The 23,543-nt window shown below is 43.3% G+C and overlaps 1 protein-coding gene across 1 annotated transcript in view; it reads left to right on the forward strand.

Annotated features, from left to right (window-relative positions):
* Positions 1 to 23,543, forward strand: part of F5 (coagulation factor V) — a 158,402-nt gene that overhangs the window by 35,441 nt on the left and 99,418 nt on the right. The window contains exons 6-11 of the mRNA XM_040423826.1: positions 4,319 to 4,540; positions 9,642 to 9,807; positions 13,095 to 13,233; positions 14,659 to 14,755; positions 17,373 to 17,584; positions 19,099 to 19,243. Of these exons, the coding sequence (XP_040279760.1) occupies positions 4,319 to 4,540; positions 9,642 to 9,807; positions 13,095 to 13,233; positions 14,659 to 14,755; positions 17,373 to 17,584; positions 19,099 to 19,243 (981 nt within the window). The remainder of the gene's footprint in view (positions 1 to 4,318; positions 4,541 to 9,641; positions 9,808 to 13,094; positions 13,234 to 14,658; positions 14,756 to 17,372; positions 17,585 to 19,098; positions 19,244 to 23,543) is intronic.

Here is a 23,543-nt window from a genome sequence, read left to right on the forward strand (position 1 = left end):
TCCCCGCTCCTACTGGCTGCCATAGTAACACTGAAAGCATTTTGAAGACGTCTTCAAATGCTTTCAGTACACTTGCGTTTTTCCGGATCCGGAGTGTAATTCCGGCAAGTGGAGTACACGCCGGATCCGGACAACGCAAGTGTGAAAGAGGCCTAAGTTACAGTTTCACGCCCTGTGAACTCATGCGGCTTTGTCAGCCAATGTCCCAAAGCCTCCTGGCTGTACAGAGCACAGTACGCCCACTGTCTCCAGTTCACTGTTTCTTGTGGGGGATTGGGGCTTAGTAGTGCGCCTGACCATAACCCTGCGACCCTCCCAGGCGTCGCTTTGTCCCCCACATCCAGGCTATCTCCCAGCCTCGTGGTCCCTCAACCTTGCCCAGCTGAGACCACACAGACAGAGCCTCCAGGCCTCTGTCCACCAGACCAATGTCTCTTGTGGGGGATTGGGGCCTAGTAGTCCGCCTGACTATAGCCCTGCGACCCTCCCAGGCGTCGCTTTGTCCCCCACCTCCAGGCTATCTCCCAGCCTTGTGGTCCCTCAGCCTTGCCCAGCTGAGACCACACAGACAGAGCCTCCAGGCCTCTGTCTACAGGTAACACGCTTCCCCCTTTCTGACACCCTGGGAGGTGCTTTATACCAGGCTGATTACATCCAGCTTGTCTCACCTGTGGTGGAACAGGGGTGTGGACCACACTATCCACCCCTTCCTTGCCTCCAACCTGCGTGAGACCTGTCACTGTCTCACAGTATGTACAAAATGTTTCAGATCTTTGAGTTCAGCTCATGCAAAATGGGAGCAAAACCGAAAGTGTTGTGTTTATATTTTTGTTCAGTGTATTTTTGCAGCTGACACTAAGGCTACTTGCGGCAGTGTGATCCGGCTAGCAGTTCCGTCATCGGAACTGCCCGCCGGATCCACCGATTTGGATGTGACTGAAAGCATTTGTGAGACGGATCCGGATGCGCATCCGTCTCACAAATGCATTGCAAGAACGGATCCGTCTCTCCGCTTGTCATGCGGACAGACGTATCTGTCTTGTATTTTTTTCACATTTTTACCGGTCTGCGCATGCGCAGGCCGGAAGGAAGGGTCCGGCATTCCGGTATTTTGAATGCCGGATCCGGCACTAATACATTCCTATGGGGAAAAAATGCCGGATCCGGCATTCAGGCAAGTTTTTCAGTTTTTTTTCGCCGGAGATAAAACCGTAGCATGCTACAGTTTTAACTTTTGCCTGATCAGAACTGAAGACATCCTGAGACATCCTGAATAGATTACTCTCCATTCAGAATGCATGGGGATATGCCTGATCAGTTCTTTTCCGGTATAGAGCCCCTGTGACGGAACTCTATGCCGAAAAAGAAAAACGCTAGTGTGAAAGTACCCTTAGGGCTCTTTCACACTTGCGTTGTCCAGATCCGTTGTGTACTCCATTTGCCGGAATTACACGCCGGATCCGTAAAAACGCGTAAGAACGCATAATTTTTTCTTTCCGGATGCGTCTTTCCGGCTTTTTTGGTAAGAGACTGATCCGGAAATCCTGAAGCCAACATTAATGTTTTTTTTCCGGATCCGTCGTACGGATCCGGTATGGGGCCGGATCCGTACGACGGATCCGGAAAAAAACCGTTGATGTTGGCTTTAGGATTTCCGGATCAGTCTCTTTTCGCTCCAGCCAAGTCCTTCCTACTTCCTGGCGCAGGAGCAGACGCAACTTCCGGATCCGTCGTTGCGTCGTAACAACTGAAGATGTTAGGACGGATCCGGAATAATACATTTCAATGGGCTATTATTCCGGATCCGTCGATGCGGCAAGTGTTCAGGATTTTTGACCTGAGCAAAAAGCGCAGCATGCTGCGTATTTTCTCCGGCCGAAAAACGTTCCGGTCCTGAACTGAAGACATCCTGATGCATCCTGAACGGATTTCTCTCCATTCAAAATGCATGGGGATAATCCTGATCAGGATTTTTCCGGCATAGAGCCCCGACGACGGAACTCTATGCCGGAAAACAAAAGCGTAAGTGTGAAAGAGCCCTTAGCTATGTAGTATTGTGCAGTCTATGGAAGTTGACAAATGAGGCAAATGAGGTTCAATGTGGGTAAATGTAAAGTTATGCATCTTGGTAGTAATAAACTCTGTGCTTCATATATCCTAGGGCAGTGGTGGCGAACCTATGGCATGGGTGCCAGAGGCGGCACTCAGAGCCCTCTCTGTGGGCACCCACGTCCTGGTAAAAGTCTAAGGCTTACAAATATGCCTTAGACTTTACCTGCCATTCATCAGCGCAGGGCGCACTATGAATGGCATAGGCAGCGCATTGAATGTAGGCAGGCTATTATGACTAAATGATAAAGTACATGGAAGATACAGTTAGGTCCATATATATTTGGACAGAGACAAAAAAAAATTCATTTTTGTTCTGTACATTACCAAAATGGATTTTGAACAAAACAATTCAGATGCAGTTAAAGTTCAGACTTTCAGCTTTAATTCAGTGGGTTGAACAACATGATTGCTTAAAAATGTGAGGAACTAAAGCATTTTTTAAACTCAATCCCTTCATTTCAGGTGCTCAGAAGTAATTAGACAAATTAAATTATGGTAAATAAAATGTTAATTTCCAATACTTGGTTAAAAACCCTTTGTTGCCAATGACTGCCAGAAGTCTTGAACTCATGGACATCACCAGACGCTGTGTTTCCTCCTTTTTAATGCTCTGCCAGGCCTTTACTGCAGCGGTTTTCAGTTGCTGTTTGTTTGTGGGCCTTTCTGTCTGAAGTTTAGTAACATAGTAACATAGTACATAACATAAGGCCGAAAAAAGACATTTGTCCATCCAGTTCGGCCTGTCATCCTGCAAGTTGATCCAGAGGAAGGCAAAAAAAAAAAACTGTGAGGTAGAAGCCAATTCTCCCCACTTTAGGGGAATAAAAAATTCCTTCCCGACTCCAATCAGGCAATCAGAATAACTCCCTGGATCAACGACCCCTCTCTAGTAGCTATAGCCTGTAATATTATTACACTCCAGAAATACATCCAGGCCCCGCTTGAATTCCTTTATTGTACTCACCATCACCACCTCCTCAGGCAGAGAGTTCCATAGTCTCACTGCTCTTACCGTAAAGAATCCTCTTCTATGTTTGTGTATAAACCTTCTTTCCTCGAGACACAGAGGATGTCCCCTCGTCACAGTCACAGTCCTGGGGATAAATAGATGATGGGATAGATCTCTGTACTGACCCCTGATATATTTATACATAGTAATTAGATCTCCCCTCAGTCGTCTTTTTTCTAAAGTGAATAACCCTAATTTTGATAATCTTTCAGGGTACTGTAGTTGCCCCATTCCAGTTATTACTTTAGTTGCCCTCCTCTGTACCCTCTCCAGCTCTGCTATGTCTGCCTTGTTCACGGGAGCCCAGAACTGTACACAGTACTCCATGTGTGGTCTGACTAATGATTTGTAGAGTGGTAGCACTATGTTCTCATCACGGGCATTTTTTCCCCTTTTTGATGCAACCCATTATCTTAATGGCTTTGGCAGCAGCTGCCTGACACTGGTTTCTACAACTTAGTTTGCGGTTCACTAAAATTCCTAGGTCCTTTTCCATGTCAGTGTTACCGAGTATTTTACCATTTAGTATGTAAATATTTTTAGGCCTCATGCACATGACCATATGCATTTTGTAGTCTGCAATCTGCAAATCAGCAAAGTACGATACCGTCCGTGTTGCATCCACAATGTTTTTGGACCCATTGACTTCAATAGGTCTGTGGTCCGCATTTATGAGGCCAGGTGTAGGACATGTTCTATCTATTTTGCAGAATGGACATATGGATGCGGAAAGCACACAGATCATCTGCAAAAAGATAGACTATATCTGCAAAATGCAGACCATGGATCCATTAAAGTCAATGCCCAAAAAAATGTGCACGGCACATGAACTGCATCCATATTTTGCAGATCTGTAATTTGAGGACCACAAATGGATAGGGTCATGTGCATGAGGCCTTAGTATGGAAATCTGTTCCTGCTCATGGGACACAAGTGGGAGGCACCCCAAAGTAGGATGAATCATGTAAAACCCCTGCTTTGCTTTGTACTAATTACAATAGGGGTGTTGTAGTTGTCACAGAGAAAGCCTATATTAAAAAATGGTAGAATATAAAACAGGTATATGTGTTGGAAAATGCATCCTATAAACACATTTAAAGAGCACACCTAAAGGAATATATAAATGAATGCACTATTGTTGCTGTATGTCCGATGTTGGTGCTATGTAACTGTCGGATAACGGGATTTGTCTTTCAGCATTCACAGCCTGCGTTGGTAACAGAATTAGCTGGCATATATTGGGTTTGAGTTCTAAACCTGAATTTTTCTCCATTCATTTCTTTGAACACTCCCTGGAGCAAAACCCTAATAAAGTCTCTATAATAAGTCTTGCCAGCATGGCGTCCACAACCGCCAACATGACTGTGTCACAGACTGGCACATGGAAGATATCTTCTCTTGTTGAAAATCATCTCAAAGGTAGGGTCTTCTGTAATGTAGTAACATATCAAAACAATTCTTGTCATCAAATGCTTTAATCTGTTATCATAAGATAAAGACACAAGCGGAATCACAGATTATTAAAGGGGTTTTCTGGGAGTTTAATACTCATGGCCTATCCTCAGGATAGGTCATCAATATCAGATCAGTGAGGATCTGTCTCTTGGCACCTGTGATGATCAACGGTGCTCTAGTGAGCCTTGTGGCCTCTTAGGCCAGTGACGTCACAGTCATCAGTCACATGGTCTAGGCCAGGGATGCCCAACCTGCGGCCCTCTAGCTGTTGCAAAACTACAAGTCCCAACATGCCCTGATATCTGTAGGCTGTCTGGGTATGCTGGGAGTTGTAGTTTTGCAACACCTGGGGGGCCGCAGGTTGGGCATCCCTGGTCTAGGTGCTACTCAGTCCCATTCAAGTCAATGAATCTGAGCTGCAATATGAAGCGCAGCCACTATACAATGTACAGCGCTGTGATTAGTATGCTGTGAGAGGGCTGCAGCACTGTGTCCTTTTTGAAAAGCTGATCTGTCAGGGTGAGTGGAGTAGAACCCTCACCAATCTTATATTGATGACCTATCCTCAGGATGGGTCATCAATATTGAACTCCCAGAAAACCCCTTTAAGAAAAGGAATTTCAAGGATATGTATATGGAAGTTTCCCCCATTGAATTCCATGTAGGTGGGTCTGAAACCTGTAAGGCATTTGTGATATATCCAGTGGATATTGTACTTATAAAGAGTAGTGGACATGTGCATGGTCCTCTATCTCCTTGCTTCTTCACAGATCTGTATGCAGGGCAGGAAAGAAAAACTGTATGCACCAAGCATGTTTCATTCAGTTTCCTGACAGACAACGCTGGAGCCTGGGAGGTAAGTAAACCTCAGTGTCCTCGCTGAAGTTCTCAAAAGAAAAAATGAGACCCAAAAGAGATAAAAGTAATAAACAGCCTATACCCACCTTCACCAATACCCCACAGCTGCCAATCTGATGCTGCTGTGGTCTCCACTTCTCTTCATTTCCTGGTCTGAACTCAACATACCAGATACCCCAGAAAAGACCCACTCAGTCACTTGGCTGACCTCACTGCTCCTGGAATTTCCAGCTTTTCAAGCCAGTACCAGGGATTGAAGAGCAGTGGATGCTATACCATTGGGGGAAGGGGGGCTTAATTTTTATCTTTAGCCATTTGTAGCCCATTTAAAAATAAAATAAAATACATTTCCCCCAGAAAACCACTTTAATGCCTACACTACCTGAGATCTCAGAGTAAGCAGACATTAAAGTGATTTTCCAGTATTTTGATATTAGTAGCCTGTCCTCAGGACAGGCCGTCAATATCAGATCTGTGGAGGTCCAACACTTTGCACCCCCACTGATCAGCTGTTCTGGAGGAGCTCCAGTGTCGGAAGTCAAGACTGTAACGCTCTATCCATTGTATAGTGTACGGAGATGGTTACTGAAGAACTGCAGGCCATTAGTATCCAAATACTGGAAAACCCCTGTAACCCTTCGACCACCCTAGACAGACCATCAGGGATATGTACATTAATCTCTCTACTACCTTAGACTGCCAAGGTAGCAGACATTTACCCCTCCATTTCACTACACCATTAGGGATGCAGATATTACTCTTTCACCTGTTCAGACGACCAAGTGTGAAAATAATCTGAAAGGGGTTATCCGAGTTATTTTTTTGTTCTTTCTATGTTCCTAACTAGGCAAATGTAACAGCTTTCCAATTAACTCACTTTATCTCCAGTGGCTGGTTTCTCAGATTTCACTGAGGGTCACATGACTTGTGATGTCAGCTTCTCTCCCTGCTCTGATAAAGGTCGTTTACAAGGCTGTAAAGGAGATGTCACTGTGCTGGCCACCCCCCCCCCCCCTTCACTGCTGTCTACTCTCTGCTAGGATTCTTAACCCCTTCAGCTGCACAGACTGGGTAGCTCTGCAGGCAGTGAGGAGACAATGCTGGGCACAGGATCTAACATACTAGAGAGAGCATTGCACAAGAAGGTAGGGGGAAGATCCTGTGTGTATTAGCAGTGTCATTATACAGGTGGGACATGTAGTTCTACACTTACAAATTGCTGTTGATTCTCAAAGCACTCAGGGCAGCTCTTTTATTCACTCCCTTAGCAGTGTCATTGTACAGCTGGGACTTGTAGTCCTACACATACAACATGCTGCTGAGTCTCCCAGCAGGCAGACATGTCACTCAGGGCAGCTCTTGTATTCACTCCCTTAGCAGTGTCATTGTACAGCTGGGACTTGTAGTCCTACACATACAACATGCTTCTGAGTCTCCCAGCAGGCAGAGATGTCACTCAGGGCAGCTCTTGTATTCAAACCCTTAGCAGAGCAGGGGGAGGGGCAGAGATTGTTTTTATTGCATGTAAACAAAGGGCCAGAAAAGAACCAGGGAAATGAGGAATAGAGATGTCCCGAACTATTCACCGGCGAATAGTTCCCGGCGAACATCGCTTGTTCGCCGCGACGGGTGAACATATGCGATGTTCGGTCCGCCCCCTATTCGTCATCATTGTGTAAACTTTGACCCTGTACCTCACAGTCAGCAGACACATTCCAGCCAATCAGCATCATACCCTCCCTCCCACCTCCTGGACAGCATCCATTTTAGATTCATTCGGAAGCTGCAGTATCACAAATTTGACTAAGTTGTAATCGCAATGCGATTAATACAGGTTATATTAATCGCATTGCGAATTCAACTTAGAGCTGGGTTCCTAATGGTTGGCGTTGCTATGGCTGGTGTCACCCGGTGTGATAGAAAATTGTGTCACCCCCGCCCCCCCCCCCCCCCCGAAGCCATAATAAAGAGATAAAGAGAAAAAAAAAGAAGTCACTAAGTCAGCTCCAATCAGATATCTGCATAGACCCAGAGTCTTGGTCTATGTGCAGATATCTGATTGGAGCTGACTTCTTATTTTCTCTTTTGCACATGAACGTTTAAACTTTATTCCTTAGTAAAAATGACCAGTCCACACCATGTGGGTCTATATTTATGAGGGCCCCCTTGAGCAAAGATTAGTAAATGTGGCCGGGTGGCCCCAGCCCACAGTTCAACCCAACCCCTTATGTCTCCTGGCCTGGGGCCGTCTCTATAATAATCCACTAGTAATTTATGAATGGGGTTAGGTTATTAACTTATTATTATTGGGGTATTATTAAAATAATTTGTTCTATAAAGTCAGAGCCGCTCTACCTACCTCCTCCTCCCGGCACTAGAGACTCCTGCAGGGCAGCTGCCGCGGCGCCCCACCACTCACCAGGCTGCAGTGAGTCACACCCCCGTCCCCCCTTACCACGCAACGGCGCGACGTGCTTGCTTGCGAAGTTTAGAAGTTGAACTTGTGAGTAAGAACTCCTGCGCCGGCGGGCCGCGGGTGACACCCCATCAGACTGGTGTCACCCGGTGCGGCCCGTACCCACCGCACCCCCCTCGCAACTCCACTGGATCTAAGTTGTAATCGCAATGCGATTAATATAACCTGTATTAATCACATTGCGATTACAACTTAGATCTGAGTTCCTAATGGTTGTATTGCTAGAATTGACGAATATAACGAATATAGCACTATATTCTCAGTCTTCGTTATATTCTAGCAATACAACCATTAGGAACTCAGATCTAAGTTGTAATCGCAATGTGATTAATGCAGGTTATATTAATCGCATTGCGAATTTAACTTACCACACTCTGCGTCAACTACGTAATTTTCCATGGGAGTTTTGCCATGGATCCCCCTCCAGCATGCCACAGTCCAGGTGTTAGTCCCCTTGAAACAACTTTTCCATCACTATTGTGACCAGAAAGAGTCCCTGTGGGTTTTAAAATTCGCCTGTCTATTGAAGTCTATGGCGGTTCGCCCGGTTCGCCCGTTCGCCAACATTTGCGGAAATTCGCGTTCACCGTTTGCGAACGGAAAATTTTATGTTCGCGACATCTCTAATGAGGAAATATATATATATATTTTGCATAAAACTTGCTTAGCTCCGTTATATATCAGATTTTCAGTGCTATATTATTTTTTTTCATAACTCGGACAACTCCTTTAAATACTATATACCGTATTTATCGGCGTATAACACGCACTTTTTCCCCCTGAAAATAGGGGGCAAATCATGTATGCGTGTTATACGCCGATATTCACTGCGCTGTATGAGCCGGGAGAGAGGAGGGGCTGGAGTCCGTAACTAGGGGCGGGGCCCGGTGCAGTCACTGTACTCTTACACCGGGCCCCGCCGCTCACCAAAGTATTTATAAACGTGAATCCTTATCCTGTTATTAAGCTGCCCTCTCCCATGTTCCCATGTCCCCCCTGTATCCCCACAGCACTTACTTAAGCTTCAATAGCAGGCAGAGCAGACGGCACCAGTAACGTCACTCACTGACGTCGAGCGCCTGCTCCGCCCCCTTTATGAATGAAGCAGGCGGAGCAGACGCGCGACGTCAGTGAGTGACGTTACTGGTGCCGTCCGCTCTGCCTGCTATGGAAGCGTGTGAATCGTAAGTGCTGTGGGGATACAGGGGGGACATGGGAACATGGGAGAGGGCAGCCTAATAACAGGATAAGGATTCACGTTTATAAATACTTCGGTGAGCGGCGGGGCCCGGTGTATTGGGGGACACTGTTATGAGGGGGATCTGTGGATGACATATAGCAGTGTCATCCACAGATCCCCCCCCATAACAATTCCATCCACAGATCCCCCCACCCCATAGCAGTACAATTTGAAATGGACACTGTTATGAGGGGGATCTGTGGATGACATATAGCAGTGTCATCCACAGATCCCCCCCATAACAGTTCCATCCACAGATCCCCCCACCCCATAGCAGTACAATTTGAAATTTTTTTTTTTTTCCTGAAATTTCCCTTAAAATGAAGGGTGCGTGTTATACGCCAGTGCGTGTTATACGCCGATAAATACGGTAGATATATATTTTTTCTTATTTTCTGTTGTTTTTAACATATGTATAGATTCCAAATAGTCCAATGATAAGGTAGCCTTGTGACTGCATTGATTTCCTGTTTCTTGTTTCGTTTTATCAGCTGGTATGCATGGTCATTTGGAGGTACAGTCATGTGGTGAGCAACAAAGCAGTACACGCAGAATATCAATTTTTCAAACAAGATACATTAAAACGTGGAATTACTATGTAGCTGCAGTGGAAGTGGAATGGGATTATGCATCTGGGACTTCGGAGAACTCCGAGAAGTAAGCTTCCAAACCTACCTACTATCCTCTAAAATCCTCGCTGGAGCTTTGTAGCAGAGACTAGTGTTGAGCACGAATATTCGAATAGCGAATATCGGCACTTCGCTAATTCGCGAATATAGCGCTATAAATTCGTTATTTCGAATAATTGTTTTTTTTAATTTTTTTATTGTTATATTTTTTTCTTTCCCACTTCCCAAAAGTAGTTCTTACCTGTTCTGAGGATTCCTGGCTTCCTGGCTACTCCAGTCAGTGCCCGTTGCCGCTTCTGCCGACTTCCGTGCTCATGGAGCGTCCCCATCACCATGGGAACGCCTCCATACTAGAATGTACTGTCGGATGTGAGAATTAAGTTGAAATCGCAATGCGATTACTTCAAGTTATATTAATCACATTGCGATTTCAACTTAGCACTACTATATTCCATATTCGTTAACTTTATTAATTCTAGCAAGCTGACCCATTAGAAACACAGCTCTAAGTTGAAATCGCAATGCGATTAATATAACTTTAAGTAATCGCATTGCGATTTCAACTTAGACCTGGTTTGCTATGGTTGGCTTGGTAGAATTAGCGAAGATGACAAATATGACGAATGTATTCGTCATATTCCTCAAAACATTTCCATCAGAAAAATATTCTCCATCTTCGTTTTAGCTCCATATTTGTCAACTTCGCTAATTCTAGCAATCAAATAGCAAAGTTGACTATAGAGACAGCTAAGTTTAATTCGCTATGCGATTATATTACTTTGCTTTTTTTTTTAATAAATAGAACAATTATAATAATTATCAAGTATTATAATTATTCTATTTATAAAAAAAAAGCAAAGTAATATAATCGCATAGCGAATTAAAAACTTAGCTGTCTCTAGTCAACTTTCCTATATGATTGCTAGAATTAGCGAAGTTGGCGAAGATGGAGCTAAAACGAAGATGGAGAATATTTCGTTATCTTCGTTTTGAGGAATATGACGAATACATTCGTCATATTCGTCATCTTCGCTAATTCTAGATATCAAACCAATAGGAAAGTTGCCTTAAGTTAAAATCGCAATACGTGATTATTTAAATCGCATATTAATCGCGATAACTAGAATAATGACGAATATTTGATTTCGACGAATATGAGCCGAATATTCTAGCGAATATTCGCGAATTTCGTCGAAAATAGAATATGGCACCTGCCTCTCATCACTAGCAGAGACTTCATGCTAGCTTCAAATGCCTAGAAGGCCTCTGTCTGCTGCTGGAGCTTTTCAGTCATTTGCAAGAGTATCTGTGCTAATGGAGCTCAAAAGGGAGGAGGACACTGAAAAATGAAAGGGGTATTAGATAGATGGGGGTCCTACAGCTGGGACCCCCACCGATCACAAGAACAGGGACCCTGTACCCCCTGCAGCCCCATGCGCCTAGCCGCAGACGAAGCACTGACCAGCTGCCTGCGCTGTGTGAGCAGGTAATATTTGCATGTATCTGTGCAGTGTGTCCCCAGAATGAATTTTACCCGTGGCCCCTAGGCACCCCAGTCTGACGTTGGATGTGTTAATAGCAAATTATCAAAAGCAGTAGAAAATAACAATAAAATGTGAGACATTGTCTATTGCAAATACAAGATCCCCAACTTTAAGAGTAAATGGAATATATATATATATATATATATATATACAGTCGTGGCCAAAAGTTTTGAGAATGACACAAATATTAGTTTTCACAAAGTTTGCTGCTAAACTGCTTTTAGATCTTTGTTTCAGTTGTTTCTGTGATGTAGTGAAATATAATTACACGAACTTCATATGTTTCAAAGGCTTTTATCGACAATTACATGACATTTATGCAAAGAGTCAGTCTTTTTCAGGACCTCTGCAATTCGACTGGGCATGCTCTCAATCAACTTCTGGGCCAATTCCAGACTGATAGCAACCCATTCTTTCATAATCACTTCTTGGAGTTTGTCAGAATTAGTGGGTTTTTGTTTGTCCACCCGCCTCTTGAGGATTGACCACAAGTTCTCAATGGGATTAAGATCTGGAGAGTTTTCAGGCCATGGACCCAAAATGTCAACGTTTTGGTCCCCGAGCCACTTGGTTATCACTTTTGCCTTATGGCACGGTGCTCCATCGTGCTGGAAAATGCATTGTTCTTCACCAAACTGTTGTTGGATTGTTGGAAGAAGTTGCTGTTGGAGGGTGTTTGGGTACCATTCTTTATTCATGGCTGTGTTTTTGGGCAAAATTGTAAGTGAGCCCACTCCCTTGGATGAGAAGCAACCCCACACATTAATGGTCTCAGAATGCTTTACTGTTGGCATGACACAGGACTGATGGTAGCGCTCACCTTTTCTTCTCCGGACAAGCCTTTTTCCAGATGCCCCAAACAATCGGAAAGAGGCTTCATCGGAGAATATGACTTTGCCCCAGTCCTCAGCAGTCCAGTCACCATACTTTCTGCAGAAGATCAATTTGTCCCTGATGTTTTTTTTGGAGAGAAGTGACTTCTTTGCTGGCCTTCTTGACACCAGGCCATCTTCCAAAAGTCTTCACCTCACTGTGCGTGCAGATGCGCTCACACCTGCCTGCTGCCATTCCTGAGCAAGCTCTGCACAGGTGGCACTCCGATCCCGCAGCTGTATCCTCTTTAGGAGACGATCCTGGCGATTTCTGGACTTTCTTGGACGCCCTGAAGCCTTCCTAACAAGAATTGAACCACTTTCCTTGAAGTTCTTGATGATCCTATAAATTGTTGATTGAGGTGCAATCTTAGTAGCCACAATATCTTTGCCTGTGAAGCCATTTTTATGCAATGAAATGATGGCTGCACGCGTTTCTTTGCAGGCCACCATGGTTAACAATGGAAGAACAATGATTTCAAGCATCACCCTCCTTTTAACATGTCAAGTCTGCCATTTTAACCCAATCAGCCTGACATAATGATCTCCAGCCTTGTGCTCGTCAACATTCTCACCTGAGTTAACAAGACGATTACTGAAATGATCTCAGCAGGTCCTTTAATGACAGCAATGAAATGCAGTGGAAAGTTTTTTTTGGGATTAAGTTAATTTTCATGGCAAAGAAGGACTATGCAATTCATCTGATCACTCTTCATAACATTCTGGAGTATATGCAAATTGCTATTACAAAAACTTAAGCAGCAACTTTTCCAATTTGCAATATTTATCTAATTCTCAAAACTTTTGGCCACGACTGTATATATCTAATTGCATAATGGTGGTATTTTAAGTATTGTGTTACAGGTAATGATAAGTCTCTCTCTCACCTCTAATGATAGAACGTACTGCCACCATCCATTTAAGAAAGTAATCTATAAGCAATACCGCGATGGCACTTTCACAGAGACGGTGGAAAACTCCAGAGAACTCGGACTGATCGGACCAGTGATCCGTGCCCAGGTCAAAGAAACAATTATGGTATGTATTACCATTTCTGTTATTTATGTCAAAATTAAAATTTTGCATCAGGAAATTGGGTTATTGGATGCAGTTAGACACAGACCAATAAAATGCATCTAGACAGAAATACCTATGGAGTTATTTATTAAGACCGACGTTATAGACCCCGGACTTAAAGGGAACCTGTCACCGGGATTTTGTGTATAGAGCTGAGGACATGGGTTGCTAGATCGCCACTAGCACATCCGCAATACCCAGTCCCCATAGCTGTGTGTGCTTTTATTGTGTAAAAAAACGATTTAATACATATGCAAATTAACCTGAGATGAGTCCTGTCCCTGAGATGAGTCCTGTCCCTGAGATGAGTCCAGCGTGAAGGAGCCCAGTACCGCCCCGCATCCTCAGAATCTCCTCCTTGCTCCCCGACGTCAGAAAGCTAGAGCGCCGTAATCTCGCGATGCGCGAGCTAGCGCATGCGCAGTGTCATCATAGTGCTGGCATCAGCCTCAGGGAACGAACTGCGCATGCGCTAGATCGCGCATCGCGAGATTACGGCGCTCTAGCTTTCTGACGTCGGGGAGCAAGGAGGAGATTCTGAGGATGCGGGGCGGTGCTGGGCTCTTTCACGCTGGACTCATCTCAGGGACAGGACTTATCTCAGGTTAATTTGCAAATGTATCAAATTGTTTTTTACACAATAAAAGCACAAAGAGCTATGATGACTGGATATTGCAGATAGCAACCCATGTCCTCAGCTCTATACACAAAATCCCGGTGACAGGTTCCCTTTAATAACCCTGCATCGGCGCTTGATGCTCCTAAGTTATATAGAGGCGCCGGCCTCTACATAACTTAGGCACATCCAACACCAGCGTACAACAGCCTCAAATCTACGCCAGCTCCCATGCTGGCGTAGATTAAGATAATTTTGTACACCAAAATGATAAATGAGACAGGCCTGCTGGCCCTCCCTCTTCTGCGCCCTTGCCACTCCCTGTTTTTTAGAACTGGCATAGGTGGTGGGGAAGAAGTTGTAGGTTTTGCAGCAAATCACTTTTGTGACAAAATCTGCGACAAATATACGCCAAAAAGTGGCGTATATTTGGTCATAAATGAGCCCCCTAGTTTTTGCCCAACACAATACAGTAAGAGTTATGGATCTAATATGAAAGATCCATCTGTGCAAATAATAGTTGTCATATTGCTAGGCTATGGCCACAGTATGCAATCATGGGAGGCCTGACCACCAGGAACCCCAGTGTTCACAAGAGTCTAGTATTGCAGCTTAGCCACATACAAGTAAATGAAGCTGAGCTACAAGTATATTATTACCAGATCCTGTTCCGCTTATGATTGGTTGGTGTCCCAATGGTTGAAGCAGGAATTTTAAGAACGGATGTTCCAAGAGATTTTTGTGATATCTGCTATCGTGTGTATTTTCAGATTGTTTTTAAAAACATGGCTAGCCAGCCCCACAACATATATCCACATGGCGTGTCATTACAAAGATTCTTCAAGGGATATGCCCCAGACCTAAAAGGTATGGCTGTTTTAAGTTTAATTATGTGTTTCATTCAAATTATGTTGTTTTCTTACACACAGTATAATATTCTCAGTGGTTGCTTAATTACATTATAATATTCTCGATGGCACTATAAATGTCACCATTAGGCTACATGCACACGACCGTTCCGTTTTTTGCAGTCTGCAAACTGCAGATCCGCAAAAAACGGAAGCCGCCCGTGTGCCTTCCGCAATTTGAAGAACGGAACGGCCCATTGTAGAAATGCCTATTCTTGTCCGCAAAACGGACAAGAATAGGACATGTTATATATATTTTTTTTGCGGGGCTATCCGCATCTTTTGCGGCCCCATTGAAGTGAATGGATCTGCATCCGAGCCGCAAAAACTGCGGCTCAGATGCGGACCAAAACAACAGTCATGTGCATGAGGCCTTAATTAGTGGTTATTATTTGTTGTAAAAGTTTTTACCTCATTGGACATGCATCTCTATAACACATCGTCTGAGGTCTTCTGAAAGTTGGCATGGTTCACACTAACCAAATTTTGTTGAGAAAAGAGATTTGTCAGTAACCAGGCTTTGTGTGCTTTTATTTAACCCTTTAAAGAGCAGGCTGATTTTTGTTTTTGTGCTTTCGTTTTTTCCTTTCTACCCTCCAAAAGCCACAAGTTGTTAAAACCTTATTCAATGGATCAGTACGATTATGGTGATACCAGTTTTAAAATAATAAAAACCTTTGAAAAAAAAAACTTCTTTACATTGCCATTTTCTGACACCCCTAACTTTTTTATTTTCCATCTAAAGATCTGTGTAAGGGCTTTTTCTTTGCGGGCAAACTGACGTTTTTATTGGTATCATTTTGGAGTACATACAACGTTATGGTTATTTTTTTTGGGGGGGGGGGATGAACGAGGTGACTAAAAAATAAATGACTCTTTTTTATTTTATTTCCGTTACGATGTTCACCCCGCAGTAAAAATACTTTATATTTTAATAGTTCAAACATTTTTAGATGCTGTGATGTCTATGTTTTATTTTTTATTGTTTATTTTTATATGTACAGTATGGTTTTGCGGTCTATGACATTCTGACAAACTGCCTTCTGAGCTGTGCCTCAGACACAGCTTTGTAGGCAGTTTGCTATGACATGCCTGGAACATTCACAAGGCACCAGGCTGTCGCAGCAACTGATCAGAGTTCATCGATTTCACTGCAAGGACTCCAATCATCAGTCCCTCTCTCTAACCTCACAAATGGCTTGGCCTTATGGGTTAAGTGACCAGGATCAGTTGCCAATCCCAGTCACTGCCGGTGATTAAACAACTGGCACCTGAATGTATGGAGTGAGCTGAGCATGTGGGCCTGCTCCATAAAACCTCTTAATACTTATGAGGTGAACCTGTCACCTCCAAAAACCATCTGAAGCTGCCAGCAGTACCTGAGGGTAGCAAGCAGTGTTTTTCTGACGATAGTTTTGTTCCTGAAGGCAGATGCAGCAAAAGCTGTGAAAACGTTCCTTTATCCCGTGGCGGCGCGCTTCTCTAGACATGCTTGAAGTCAAGGGGGCAGCGGCAAGTCAAGGTAACCATGCCCCCTTCCCTGCCCCTTTCGCTGTGACTGACAGCCGGCAGTTTGGGTGACTTTGTCGAACTCTCTGCATAAGCGCTGTCAGTCACAGCGAAGGGGGCGTGGTTACCTTGACTTGAAGCAAGGAGGCTGCTGCCCCCTTGACTTCAAGCATGTCTAGAGAAGCGCGCCGGCAGGGAATAAAGGAACGTTTTCAGAGCTTTTGCCGCATCTGCCTTCAGGAACAAAACAATCGTCAGAAACACACTGCTCGCTACTCTCAGGTACTGATGGCAGCTTCAGATGGTTTTTGGAGGTGACAGGTTCCCTTTAAGGGGTTAATATGCAAAGCTCCTGTGAAATCACACTTCAGATCTCATCTCATAAACACGTTTACCAATTACATTTTCTCCCTGCATTGTGGATGTGTAATCAATGGGGCAGATATCATAAGATTTTTAGCAGCATTTTAGTTGGTGCCAAATTTATGATTTGGATTGTTAAATGTGTCTAAATCTGTAATGTTTTATAAAGTGAAGGAAAGACGCAACACAGTGAGCCACAAAAGTCTATATTTGTGTGCACAATACTTTATACTATCAGCATGTTACACCTTTTTTATACCACCTTAGAGCTGCTATAGTCTTTGTCCAAAATAAAAAAAAAAGACTGCAACAAAGACTGCAACAAAACAAGGCGCAAAGTAGGCATGGACAAAAAATCTTGCTCAAATATTGTCTAAAAACGTGTCTAACAAGTCATAGATGAAAGAAAATGTGCATATACTTTATATATTTAGTCTAGCAAGTGTGCGCCAAAAATTCTGTTGCAAATCAAGACACAGTCCGCAGTGAGAATGACATATCTGACCCAATGTGCTCAATAAAATGCACGAACGGCACAACTGTTTGTTTAGCTGTATTGGCTTTGTCTTTAACTGTGACTTAGATAACAGTCTAAACACAATTTATAATTAATGCAGAAATCCAGGAAATTTCAAAGGGTACACTTACTTTTTCTTACCACTATATATAAATAACGTGCAGTAATGTGTATGGTTCTGTATTAGGTGAGGAGATGGAGAACAGCACAGTGATGCCAGGGGAAACGGCTACTTATTACTGGACTATACTGGAAACTGATGAACCTACAAAAAGTGACCCACAGTGTTTAACGAGAATGTATCATAGCACTGTTAACATAGTGAAGGATTTGGCCTCTGGACTCCTTGGTACAATTCTAATCTGCAAGCCAATGGCATTAAATACTAGGGGACTACAGGTAAATACTTTTTGAGAGTAAACATATTTGAAAGGTCAAGAAAAGTATGTAGAATATATAGAATTATGGTGACAGTATATTCATTTGTGTCCATCCCTGTGGCAGGCCAAGCCTCGGAATGGGAAATAATTCAAGTATTACCGTAAAGGAACACTAAACCTAGAAATCAATGATATAAGCAAACAGTGGATAATCATATCTTTTCTTTCACTATTTGTACCTTTAAAAAGCCTGCAAAGAACACAGGGTCAGTTGCTTGCTTATCAGTTCCATCTTAGGCTGGAGACACGAGGAAGGGGATAGAAAGGGCAGCCAAGGGGATTTGGAGTATTAATTGGTTTGTCCTACAGAAGACAGGGTAGATGGGCAAAGGAAGGTTCCTGCTTCTGCCAATTGTCCTATACCCATATACAGGACAGTTAGAAGAAGGAGGGAGGACATGGCTAAACATTTAGAAATCTAAAGAAGATGGTTTCAAAGTAAAGTAAGATAGTAATGGAGGAAGAGCATGGAGACATGTTAATTTTTTTGTGCATTCTGTGTTTTGTGTTTTTTGTTGTAATATTACAGAAAAGGTTGGGGCGTTACTAAAAACTTTGGGAAGTAAGTTCTGTTCTGAAATTCAGTACAACTGAAAATAAATTAAAAATTTACGTTACGCTCAAGGTTTTTGCCACTTTCCAAAAGATGGGGCAGGAGGGGTGAGGCTTCCTATAGCCCACCAGATTTACAAGAACTTGCGCCAAAATAGCCCCTAGCTGGCGTAGACTTATTTCGAGGCATCTTGGCACCAGTCTCAAAAAATGTCCCTCATTGTATTTACTAGTTTTCTAATTTTACACCTGAATCTGCAATATAGTCCAGAGCTGCATCCACAGTTTTATTGATTTCTAACATACTTGTTGTCAGGCACTTCCCTTAGCTAAGATCCAGTATGCAGAAATATTATCAGAATGAGGGTGATGGCTGGGGAGTGACCTAATAAATTTGTATAAATATATCAAAGGTAAGTACAGAGATCTCTCCCATAATGTATTTATACACAAGACTGTGGCGATGGGACATCCTCTACTTCTATAGGAAAGAAGGTTTCTACACAAACATAGAAGAGGATTCTTTACTGTAAGAGCAGTGAGACTATAGACTCTCTGCCATGGTTAATTCACCATGTCAATTCAAAAAGGGCCAGGATGCATTTCTTAAGCGTAACAATAATACAAGCTATAGCTGCTACATTTCTGGAAAATTTGCTTTTACCTCATGTTTTTTTTTTGCCTTCCTCTGGATCAAGTTTGTAGGATAACAGGCTTAACTGGATAGACATAGAGTATGTATGCTATTTTACAGCTGTCCAAACTATGTCACTATGTAATACTGTCAGAGAGTTAGTTTTCACTATATGCCATTACTGTCCAAGGACTAGTATAAAAAAATAAAAATAATAAACTCTGACCAGCAAGGACTGTTATTCTGCCCGGGCTGAACAGTAATGTATTTTTTTGCTTTCTTCTTAGGAAAAAGCTGATACAGAGCAGATCGCAATGTTTACTGTATTTGATGAGAACAAAAGCTGGTACTTTGAGCATAACCAACCAAAGGCATGCAACAAAGTGCTCAACAAAGACGCAAAGAGCCTGTACAATTCCTATGTCATCAGCAGTAAGACGTCTCTCCTTTTCTTCTTTCTAACAAATAGAATTAAATTAAAAACAAAACTGACAAGGATCAAACAATGCTGAAGGGTGATGGGAGGCATTCTCTAAGGAAGTGTAAGGGAAGGATTCTTCTCTCCCTTGTGTTCAGATCCAAAGTGTCCCTAATGGTGATGTTAAAGAGGACCTTTGACCACTCATGACATGCCTGTTTTAATAGCTTCATGCATTCCCCATGTAATTACAATTCTGGAGCCTCTATTCTTTTGAGTCTGTGCCATTCCTTTGTTATTTCTACTAAAAGTTATGAATGAATTGCTAGCAGTCTGCAGTAAGAGTACAAAGGGGTGGTAACAAGTTGGGGTGTTTACCTGCACAGATTTACTCTATCCAATCAGTGCTGCCATTCTCAAACTGTGCACTGACACCCCCCCCCCCCCCAACTTGTTACCACCCCTTGTGTACCCTTACTGCAGACTGCTAGCAATTCATTCATAACTAAAGGAATGGCACAACATAGAGAAATAAGAACAGATGCTCCAGAATTGTTTTTACATGGGGAATGCATGAAGCTATTAAGACAGGAATGTCAAGAGTGGAGAAAGGTCCTCTTTACGGATGGGAGAACAGAGAATAGAAAAAAAAGATATTTAAAGATGATATCATATTTATGTATGTGTATTTTCTCATGTATTGAATGTCAACCTTCTTGATATGTTTCCTTTAGTAAATACTTGTAATTTCCAATAAAAAAATAAAAACAATTCTGGAGCATCTTTTCTTAGGACTCTGTGTTGTACAGTTCCTCTTTTATTTCTCCTAGAAATGTATGAATACATTGACAACTGGTTGCCACCATTTGGATGGGTGTCTTTGCACACTCTGAGACTACCCAATAGGTACTGACAGTACCAGACTGTGAAGTGACATACCCCTTGACAAAGGGAATGACAACACCCAGTTGTCAATCTATTCATACATTTCTAGAAGGAATAACAGAGGAATCCTACCTCCAGAGTTATAAGAAAAGTGCCTCAGAATATTTTTTACATGGGCAATACATATACTTACTAAAACAGATATATCAGAAGGGCAAACAGGGCCGATCTTTAAGGGGGGCCGATCTATGAACTACCTGTTATGCCCTGCTCAGGCTATGTGCGGAGGTCTTCCAGGTTAGCAGTGCGTGTGTAGCCTTTTTGTTTTTGTTTTGGAATTGAGCTATATCCGCCTCACTTCAGGTGCACTGGGTGGGGTCGTTGGTTTGAGTTTAAATTACGCCCACTCCCAGTGTCCTGTGCGGGTTATAGCTTCTGTCTGGCTCAGAGGAAGGAAGGATTTGCTGTTCCTGCTCAGTAAAAGATAAGTGGGTTTTGTTTTCTTGTGGTTGTCTGTCTAGGCTGTTAGAGAGACACCTGCCCCCTCCAGGTCCTGATGGAGCAGGCTGCCTCTTTCCCCCTTTCACCATCTTAGGGATTTTAGGGAATCTTCAGCCTAGGCACGAGGACACGTTATTCCCACCTTCAGGGTCTGAACGTGGGCAAAGAAGTCTAGGGAGAACTGGTAGGGATTTGTCAGGAGGTGACCTCTATCCCCAGCTTCTTGCCTAGACACTTGTTTGTTTATTTCCTGTGTATCTTGTATCCTGTCTGCCGTGACACTACCATTATGCACATCTATAAACTGTTGCATTATGCTGTAAGAACAATAGTTATCAAATCAGATAAGAACAGAAATATACCAGGACTTCTTGAGATATATACTAACTTCGAGGGGTTTTCAAGGGAATTAAATAATAATGACCTATCCTCAGGAAAAGACATTAATATCAGATGAGGGTCCAACACCTGGTACATGTGAGCAATGTAGTCACTTCATACCATACCAACCACAGTGCCATACATCACATAAAGGGGGTGCCGGGAGTCAGATCCCACCAATCAGATATTGATAAGCTATAGCGAGGATAGGTCATTAACATTTAAATACTTCCTGAAATACTGGAAAACTCCTTTAAAGTTAACTTTTTTAAGGGTACAGCCACACAGTTAGGTTTCTTGATGCAGTTTTGGAAGCCGAAATCAGGAGTGTATCATAAAAGAAGAGAAAGAATAAAGGACAGATATGACTTTTTTTTTTTTTTTTATTCACTCCTGGTTTTAACTTCCAAAACTGTATCAGGAAACCTGAATGTGTGGCTGTCAGGGAATTTGTCATCAACAATCTTACTTTTAAACCTGGCACAATGCCTGGTGGGGCCGGCTCATACCTTTTATTTGGAGATCTGATGCTGCATTAACAAAAAATAAGGGGATCAATTATTATACTGAAATAAGCTGCGGCGCAACTAACCCTCAACTTTTTGCCGCTCACGTCAGGCCTGAAATTGTGGGGAGGGGAAGGGGACGGGCTGGTAGGCCTGTCTTATTCACTATTTTCTATGTCTGGTTTAGGTGTAGAAAAAGGTCTAAATTTAAGACAGCAAGGAAGTTGTTACATTTAGAACTAGCGGAGGATCCGCTGAAGTTATGAAGAGGCTTGCGCCTCTATATAACTTCGGCAGATCTATAGCCAGCTATAGGGCTTTATTAAGACCGGTGTCTAAAACAACAGTCTTAATAAATGTGCCCCTAAGTGTTTTAATTCATAAATAAGCAGTTTAAGGGGTCATCAATATCAGATCAGCGGGGGTCGACAACTGGCCCCCGCCAATCAGCTTATAGAAGAAGCCAGTGCTCCATGAGTGCCGCAGCCTGTTCCTAGGCCAGTGACATTACTGTACACCGGTCACATGGCCTAGTTGCAGCTCAGCCTCATTGAAGTAAATGGGGCTGAGCTGCGATACCAAGCACAGCTCCTGAAAAATGTACAGCGCTGTGCTTAGAAAGCTTTCAAGAGACAGCTGCGTTCACCAGAACCCCGGTGAACATGGCGGCTCTCTGAAACAGTTGATCGGCAGGAGTGCCAGGACTCGGACAGCAATATGATAATAATGACCTATCCTGAGGATGGGTCATCTTTATCAATTCCTGGATAACCCCTTTAAATGCAGGAGCCCCTCAGTTCCCCTAGCTTTGCTGCTTTCCCCTGGCAGCACTTATCCTTCTTGATTGCCAGGGTCAGGCTCCTGCATTGTCATCTTGTCTGGCTCTACAATCTGATGCATGCACCAGAGTAAAATTAATAAGTTTAATTGCGCATGCGCTGATCTTGTGATAAACAGTGCAGGCGCCATATTTCAGGGCAAGGCGAAATGATGACATAGAAGCCTGGCCCTGTCATTCAAGAAGGAGAGGGGAGGGGCTATGCTGCCATACCACACACAACCTATAGAATAAAGTAGCAATTTTTTTTGAAGAAACCAGCCATGATCATCTAATTCTCTATGACCCTGTCTGGAATGTGTCATTCATGCAGGCCACTTTATTCCCCTTTCAAAAAAGTACCAGGAGACACTGAGATGCAATAATTCTGGGGTACAGCACTAAGCTATCAAATTTTGATATTGATGTTTCTTATGGTTGAAACAATTAGAGGATTTTAAGGTCCCACTCAACCATATAGCAATGTTTCTCAAATAAAGCCATAGGGATAGCCATTAAATGGGTTGTTCGGGAAAAACATTTTCAACTGATAAGTTTAGGAAAAGAATCACACTTACCTGCTCCCCGCCACTTTGGTCCTGCTCGCTGGCTCCCATGTGTCCATCCACGGCTTGTTTACTTCCTCCCTAGCATGGTCGCATGCTCCACTGCAGCCTATTACTGCCTTCAGCAGTGATGTTTCCCTTGTGGTTGGCTGCAGCAGAGTAGGAGACCATGCCCATGCCATGGAGGAAGTAAGCCACCAACCAGAAGCTTTACAAATGGGAGCCAGTGCTCAGGACCGGAGCAGTGGGGAACAGGTTGTCCAGGAATAATTTCCCCCTGATGCATGCAGCCTGCATCCACTAGGAAAATAATCATACTTACCTGCTCCCCGCTGCTTCTGTCCTGCGCCTGGCTCCCATGTGTCCATCTTCTGGTTTGCAGCTTGTTTACTTCCTCCCTGGCATAGGCATGGTCACCCGCTCCACCAGCTAATTACTGGCTTCAGTAGTGACATGTCTCTTGTGGTTCACTGCAGAAGACTAGAAGATGGACTTGTGTGAGCCAGCATGCAAGACCGGAGCGACAGGGAGCAGGTAAGTAGGATTCCCTTTAAGATTAACATATTTTTTTAAACATATGATCTGCGCTGCTGCTTCCACAGAAACCCTGTAATCATTCTAGAAGGGATGTAAAGCAGAATCAGAACGGTGTATAAGA

Source organism: Bufo bufo, chromosome 3 (assembly GCF_905171765.1).
Source record: "Bufo bufo chromosome 3, aBufBuf1.1, whole genome shotgun sequence".
NCBI classification, from domain to species: Eukaryota; Metazoa; Chordata; class Amphibia; order Anura; family Bufonidae; genus Bufo; species Bufo bufo.